Raw genomic sequence first — 8,242 nt, forward strand, 5'->3', positions numbered from 1 at the left:
CTAAGGTGCTCTCAAATATTCACTTTCTTTATCCAACACACATCAAGAACAAAGCACGTATCCTATACTCATTTACAAATTTAATTGATTATCAGAATCCGGAGTAAACAAAGCGAAGAGCAAAAATAAAAGACCACCCAAAAGAAAGATAATCCGCGCAAAAAAATGAATCTAAATCAAGTCACGGTCAGTATTTAGAACAAGAGAAGGGAAAAAGAGCGTAAGGGCGGGCCTGTATGACTTTTTAAGTTAGTGTACTGTTACTTTGGCAGTACAAAGAGAGAGAAGACTTGTTATGGTGCTTTAATTTTTGGACATGGCGGCGTTTGCAGAGCTGTAATTCTACCTTTTCTTTTAATGTTCCCAACACAAGCCACAAGATACTCAAACATAACGAAAGCAAATGAAAGGTCCCTCCCTCACTTCCTCATTCGACTAATCTCTATCCCCAAAATTCTTCATCACTTTAATTTGTCTCTCCAACAAATTTAAAAGAGCTAGCTGCACCTTTTTTAATAATCATCTTCACAAGTTTCAGCTACAAAATACTATTTCACACGCTTATATGTAGTGCAGACAACAGAAGTGTACTACTTTTTTCACTTCAAAATTTTGTGAAGACAATTGAACTTTCTTTTTGAGAGCATAAATGAAGAAAACCCCAGAGAAATCTAAGGGGTACAAAAATCATTCTTGGGTCATAATTGGTGCATTTGTGCTAGGATTGTGAGGCACATGAATTGAGCTACAGAAAAGGATTAAAGGTGGCAAAATGGCTAATTTCGTTTCTCTAGGTGGAGGAAGTAGCAGCCACGAGCAACAACAAGAAATTAGGAGCAGTCACCGTACTAATAATAACCCCACCGAGATCAGTCCAGAGAGTTGGTTCTTGTACAGAACTGATCATCATAATCAAGAAATACCCACCACTTATAAAGGCTTTGAGCTATGGCAAAGTGGTACTACCTCTCACCAGTACCAACCGGAACAACAACCACAACAACACCAGTTTCGTCACCCAATTTATCCTTTGCAAGATCTTTATTCCACTGCTGTTGGATTAGGAGTTGGGCCGAGCCGAAGTGGCTTCGAGATATGTGCAGGTGATCATTCATAGTTTAAACTTGATGTATTCAGTCTCTAAAATATTCATACCTTCAAAAATATAGGTTTAAATTTAATATTCGGTGAAATTTAATTTATTAGTTTAAACTTAAATATTATAGTACTACTCCACGTAGAGACAGATCTACAATTTAAATTTGATGGATTTATATTTACGTTTCTAAGGAATTCACAGCACTTTTGCAATTACGAAGTAAAAACTTATCTGTTGAAATTAGTGTTTTACACATATATACCTCATTAAGAGCTGGTTTCATGATTTAAATTTAATGAATTTAATCTTTATGTTATCACTACCGTATCCACTGCACGATCATAGTTGTTGGTTCAAAACTCAGTACTTGTTAATATTTTAGTCATTATTTTATATTTATGTCTATGCTTTGCCAAGAAAATGTTAGGTTCAATTGAACTTTGTCAAGACTATACTGCCTCCGCCTTTTGACTTTAATATCGAAAATATTGGATCCAGTTGAATCTGTTGCTAAAAGGCGGGATCCGCGTTATCTGCAGGTGATCATGAGGCATCAAGATCGGGTTTCATGATGATGAGGAGTGGTGGAGGAGGAATAAGCTGCCAAGATTGTGGGAACCAAGCTAAGAAAGATTGTCAACACATGAGGTGTAGGACTTGTTGTAAGAGCAGAGGGTTTCAGTGTCAAACTCATGTGAAATCCACTTGGGTTCCTGCTGCTAAAAGGAGAGAAAGGCAACAACAACTTACTGCTTTGCAACAACAAGGACATCATAATAATAATGATAATAATAATAAGCCTACTAAAAGGCAAAGAGAGGATCCAAGTGCTTCTTCTCTTGTTTGTACTCGTTTGCCTTCAACCACTACTGGTAAAGTTTCTGTCTTTCTTCCCCTTTTTTTGTTTTTTTTTTGTTGCTTCACAGAATAACATACAGTCTTGAGATTCATCATGTAAAGGTGATTAATTGATTGCCTAAATGAATTTTACATATAAAGTAAGTCTAGAGAGAGACATTGAGAAAGTAAGCCCTATTGTATAGCAGCAATAGATTTGTCAGCTTTTCCTTTTTCTCTTTGCCATTCTCCGCTCCCATCATCACTGGTTTTCTTGATTTCCCGACAAAAGATCCGTCTCCCCATTTCTCTATGGGTACTTTGATATGTGTACTTCAAAATTTTGACTTTATTAGTAGGAGTAGTTTTTGTTCCAGAAAAGGCAGTATTTCTAAATGTATTTTTATATATATTACTATATAAGTTTAGTTCTGTCTAAAACTAAAACTGGAGTTGCACCCTTGTGTATGCACAATTTCTTTTTCTAGACCTATACATATTTATCTCGAGCCCTCCAATTTTATGTTTGATAATTCGTTGTATATCATTGTCATGATTCGTGTAGGATTTAGCTTATATAGTACTATTATTATATGTAATAACAAGTTATATATAGTTATCATTTTTATGACACCGTAATGTTTATCATAGAGATTTATTTGTAATATGTTATTCGCAACGTAGTTTTGTATATGGAACATAATATGTTGCTTAATTAAATGTAGTGTACCTTGTGATGTGTTTTAGGGTTAGAAGTGGGAAAATTTCCTGCAAAAGTAAGTACAAGTGCCGTATTCCAGTGCATCCAAATGAGCTCAATTGACGACGCTGAGGATCAGTTAGCATATCAGGCTGCTGTGAGGATTGGTGGACACGTATTCAAGGGAATTTTATATGATCAAGGTCATGAAAGTCAGTATAATAATAATATGGCTGCAGCTGGCGATACTTCTTCTGGTGGTAGTGCTGGAGTTCAGCACCACCATAACTCCGCTGCAGCGGCTACCGCCACTACAAGTGGCGGTGGTGGTGCTGCAGTGGGGCCGGCCGAAGCGTCGAATTTTCTCGACCCTTCTTTGTTTCCAGCTCCCCTTAGCACTTTCATGGTAGCTGGTACGCAATTTTTTCCACCTTCAAGATCTCCCTAATCATCAATAGTTTAATGACCGAATATTGACATTGAGTTCTTTTTTATGTAATGTGATACAGCTATGTATGTTAATTGTAGTAGTAATGGTAGTATATAATAGAACAGATGAACAATAGTGACAACCGTTGATTGAGTAGGAGCACGAGATGATAGGAAAAAGGGAGAAAAATGAGGGTGTGATATATGGTTCTTAGTTAAAATACCGATGCATAGCTGAATTGTTTACATTTATTTACTTTGAAATTCTATATAAAGTTGTTCTTTTTCTTCCTTTGGGACTGCATTATTGACATCTTGTTTCTCTACTTTGTTATTTTACCCTAAGCCTTTCCATCCACTCCACCCTAATCGGTGGCGGATGCAGCCCATATAAGACGAGATAGTCACATACTTCAATATGGCATCTGAGTCTGTTGATGCTTTGGGTTTGACTGGCACCGCTACTCACTATAAAGGTAATATGAAATTTCACGTGTTCGGCCAAGAAAATCAATTAGGTCCGCGCCTGAGGGGACAGTTAGAGACAATATAATTAAGTAATTAAAAGTGAGCTCTCTCTAACATCTTAAGCTTTTGGATAAAATAATCACACACTTCAACCGAACCCATCAAATTTAAATCTTCAATCCTTTGTGCATCTCCTACATTTTAATTTGTTAGTATTGGCTTTAAGTTCAATGCTTTCTTTTCTTTTAATTGGCTCTCCCCTTAACAAGTACTCATATTGCATGTTTTTTGAAGTATGGTGAATGTGAGGTTTTCATTCTATTGAAATGAACAATTAATGTAAATTTCACCTTTTTCGCTCTATCATGTTCCAGCCATGCATGGATAAATATATTTCACGCATCTTGCAATACCTTTTCTGTTGCCATGTTATGTGGATTAATTGTATTTTAAATGATCTTCTACATGTAGGAGATATGACTTGCATCTAAGAGATGGATAAGCATTTTATTTGATTAATAAACGCATTGCCTGCCCGTGCAGTCATATTAAGTTGCATAATGTGCTACAACAAAAGCAACCTTTAAGAGCATTCACACAAAAGGCATCAAGGTGTTCTCTATTTATATCAGTGTCTACTTATGTATGTACTAACTGAGAAATAGAAACATTGTGCATATTTTGTTCTTTCCAAATTTTCTGACCTAAATGCATGTTACTCTCTGATCCGAATTGAAGACGCAGCATATGTTCTTCTGAGTATATTGTCCCAAGATATGTGATTTCTTTCTGGTTAAATGTAGTATATATAATGTGTCCTCCTCCACGTTCGGAATGTAGGATTTTAATAACCTTCATATAATTTGCTAATATGGGGCTTGATGGTTATTTGTAATTGTTCTAATTCCTTTGAAATAAGCCGCCTTCCAACAATTTAACTCTACAAATTGTATGTCGAAGTATGATTACTTAACTGAGGAAGTTCTTGATCGTTGACCTCTTGTTGGGTAGCTGGTTAGAGTTATGCAGATACTAATAATACATGAACTAGTTACGAGGGAATCAATATATTATTTTTATGCAGGGATTAATTAGTTATATATGTAAGGTTTAGTTATTGCACTTTCTATCTTACATAAAATAATACATAAATTCTCTCATAACTTATAACATGTATGTATTAGTTATGGGGGTTTCTAAATTACAAACCAAACACTGTATTAGGTGTGTTGAATTTTATAGATAGCAAGAAAATGCTACCGAACATGATATTGCTTATGTACGATTTAATATACGGAAAAGGATCAGATTTGCCCCTGTACTCTGAGGAAAAAGCTATATATATTGCCCCTTGTTATAATTTTTTGATATATTTACCTCACCATTCAACTTTGAACTCATATTTACTCCTGAACCGTTAATTTCCCTTGTTCCCACCTTTATTTCCTACGTGGATATTTCTTTCTTCCAACTTAAATCTAGTCAAATTAAACCCGACTCATCCATTAAACAACCCTTATTAATGTTTTAAAAAATGGAGGGTATTGGAAATATAGAGTTATATCTTGTAGATTATTAAGTACTCCTACTTGATAATATGAGGGATGCTATATACAACTATAGTATATACTGTATCTTGCAGGCCTAGAGGATTGATTAATAATCGGTCGCAGCATTAAAAGACAACGCTAGAGGGTGTACAAACAGGCTAAAGCTGTAAAGAGTTTAAGAATTCTTAAAGTGGAAGTGCATTAAAATTGAGGAGATTCTTTGACAGGCTAAACGAAAATGCATTTGATTGGACTGCAGGTTTCACTTTTCATTCTCCTGCAGGCAATCTTACACTGGTAGCTTTATGATCACATTATCACACTGTATAGCTATGAAAATAGTTTTTGAGAACCTGGAGAATAGCTAGAACATTGTAGAACTCGATTAACAAATATTCCCTCCGTCCCATAATAAGTGTCATTTTAGCTAAAAACACGCATATTAGGAAACCAATAATGCAATGTGAAGTTTACCAAATTACCCCCATATAATAAAAAAATTTACTTTTTTCCTCTTGATTAGAGTATACATAAGTAGTGAATCCGCGACTTAAGTAGTACAAAAAAAGAAAAGTTGAACCAAAGTAGTACAGAAAAAAAAAAAAAAAAAACACACATAAATAGTATTCACGCATGAATTTCATGCGTGAAAGGACCAAACTGCAAAAATGCAGCTTGACCCTTTCACGCACGAAATTCATGCGTAAAAGGAGCAACTTGCAATAATACAATATACTCCTTTCACGCACTAATTTCATGCGTGAAAGAGCAAATTCCTGTTTTGCCTTTCACGCATGAAATTCGTGCGCGAATGGTACCATAAAAAAAGGGTCCCCTCCTTTCGCACCACAGAACCCGACACTTTTCCCCCACCCACCGCCATTAACGGCAATTTTCCGTGGTCCCCAACCCCAAAAACGCTATTTTCTTGTTGTTTTTCAATCTAAAACTCAATATTCTTGGTATATTGAAGTGTAGGACCAAGTTTCTAAGGTTAGATTTTGGAATAGAGCGGCGCAGAGGTCATTTTGAAAACTCAAAAAAACCTTCAATTTTTTGTGCGATTTTGGGCAGTGCCCACGCACTGTTGGGACTGCCCTTTTTTTTTTAATTTGTTTATGTATTGTTAATTAGTTAATTATTTAGTAATTGTTTATTTAGTATTTATTAATTATTCGATTAGCGACTTAATTATTTATTAATTGTTATACTAGCTATTTTAATTGTTAGACTAGCTAATTATTTATTGAGTTTTTGTTAAGCCAATTGTTTATTTGCTAATAATTTCTTAATTGTTTCATTAGTTAATTAATTGTTTATTTTTTAAATATACGATAATAATTTATTAATTTTTTGATTAGTTACTTAATTATTTATTTATTAAATATATGATAATAACTTGTTAATTATTTGATTAGTTAGTTAATTGTTTATTTATTAATTATTTATACTAATTGTATGCTAACTAATTGTTAATTATTTAACTTATTAATTTTTAATCTTTATATTTTAGGATTGAAAACCCTTAGTTTAGGATTCATAACCCGTAGCTTAGAATTGAAAACCCTTAATATAATTTTCAATAAAAGATTACATAACTAATATTACTTGTTAATGATTTATTTAAAATACGTAAAACAGATGGGTCACCACAATCCTTAATAATATTTTCCATAAAAGATTACATAACTAATATTACTTGTTAGTGATTGATTTAAAATACGTAAAACAGATGGGTCACCACAATCCTTAATAAAAAATTTGAAAAAAGATTACATAACTAATACTTCCTGTTTAATGATTGATTTAAAATACGTAAAACAGATGGATCACCACCCTCTTGATCTGGGTCCCTTCGACCGAGAGTTACTGTATCTTCAGCCCGAGCATAGGTCGCAACATATATGGACATCCGACCTGCAGCCTGAGTCTCAGGTTCGTACCCGGTTAGGGGACTCAGCATGGGAGATCTTAGCTGCTCACCCCCCACATCCTCGTGTCCTGGATATACTACGTCGGGGCGGTATCTACCGGTGCGTCGAAGTTGGTCAGGTACAGCACAATAGGTCGCTAGTGACGGCATTGATTGAGAGGTGGCGACCGGAGACACACACATTTCATCTCCGCACCGGTGAGGCTACCATTACCCTTCAGGATGTAGAGGTCATTTATGGGCTACAGGTTGATGGACGCCCATTGTATATTGAGGAGCCCCCTGTGCTTCCACCTTACCGGGATGAGTTGACTAGGCTCACCGGTTTCGCGGCTCTGGATGGTCATATTTCTGGCCAGAGTCGGCTTTATTATCGGCCCTTTACGCTCACTTGCGCCTCACAGACATGCAGCATCCAATTGGAGAGGACACGCCTCAGGCTGATGTTGACCGACGCACGCGTCTATACCTACTCGTCATATTCGGGGCCATCCTATTCCCGAACACTTCGGGTTCGCATTTGAGCTTGAGGTATCTTCAGTATATCGACGATCTTGCCGAGCTAGGATGCTATAGTTGGGGCGCTGCTGTGTTGGGCTACATGTATCGAGGATTCTGCCGATGTTCTATGGGCACGAGGGTAGAGGTCCCTGCATTTTGCTCGCTCCTTCAGGTGATATATTTAAGTCTGTGTAATTAAACACAAAATATATTTTTTTAAAACGACGACTGATAAAATGTTTTTTAAATGACTATATCAGATATGGGTGTGGACTAGGTTGAGACCTTTTCAGCCTATACCAGCTCATCCTCCCGCTGACTATCTTACTGTGCCGATGCCATACGCACGGAGATGGTCGCGAGGTGTATGCCGACGTGCGGAGACTCATCACAGCCTTCTCCCGTTTAGGGATCAGCTAGACCGCATGACTGCGCAGACGGTATGTTCATATTTTAGATCCACACGCTAGACCACATAGCTACTATTTTAGTCTTTTATTGTTAACTAGTTCAATTCTTTTTACAGGATTTTATATGGACGCCGTATGATCATATTTTGGATCAGCTGCCGGCGTTTTGTAGGGAGGTCAGCACATGTGGATGTCGCGGTGTCCATTGATACATATGGATATCGTTGAGTATCACGCGCCCAACCGCGTGTTACGGCAGTTTGGGTATGTACAGAATATACCCGCGGCTACGATTTGGGAGCATGACCACCATGC

At 36.5% G+C, this 8,242-nt stretch overlaps 1 protein-coding gene across 1 annotated transcript; it reads left to right on the forward strand.

The window, feature by feature from the left end:
* Positions 1–240: 240 nt before the first annotated feature.
* Positions 241–3,681, forward strand: LOC132622585 (protein EXPRESSION OF TERPENOIDS 1-like). Its single transcript, XM_060337210.1, has 3 exons — positions 241–1,103; positions 1,639–1,971; positions 2,684–3,681. The coding sequence occupies exons 1-3, from the start codon at positions 773–775 to the stop codon at positions 3,082–3,084; spliced, it is 1,065 nt and encodes a 354-aa protein (XP_060193193.1). The 5' UTR covers positions 241–772; the 3' UTR covers positions 3,085–3,681.
* Positions 3,682–8,242: the final 4,561 nt, after the last annotated feature.

The sequence above is a fragment of the Lycium barbarum genome, chromosome 12, assembly GCF_019175385.1.
Source record: "Lycium barbarum isolate Lr01 chromosome 12, ASM1917538v2, whole genome shotgun sequence".
NCBI classification, from domain to species: Eukaryota; Viridiplantae; Streptophyta; class Magnoliopsida; order Solanales; family Solanaceae; genus Lycium; species Lycium barbarum.

Bases quoted from the DNA above. Each gene is read 5' to 3' on its own strand.
- LOC132622585 (XM_060337210.1), top strand. From the start codon at position 773: ATGGCTAATTTCGTTTCTCTAGGTGGAGGAAGTAGCAGCCACGAGCAA. The intron at 1,104-1,638 runs GTGATCATTCAT...CGTTATCTGCAG, and splicing joins TGGCTTCGAGATATGTGCAG to GTGATCATGAGGCATCAAGA. The intron at 1,972-2,683 runs GTAAAGTTTCTG...GATGTGTTTTAG, and splicing joins TTTGCCTTCAACCACTACTG to GGTTAGAAGTGGGAAAATTT.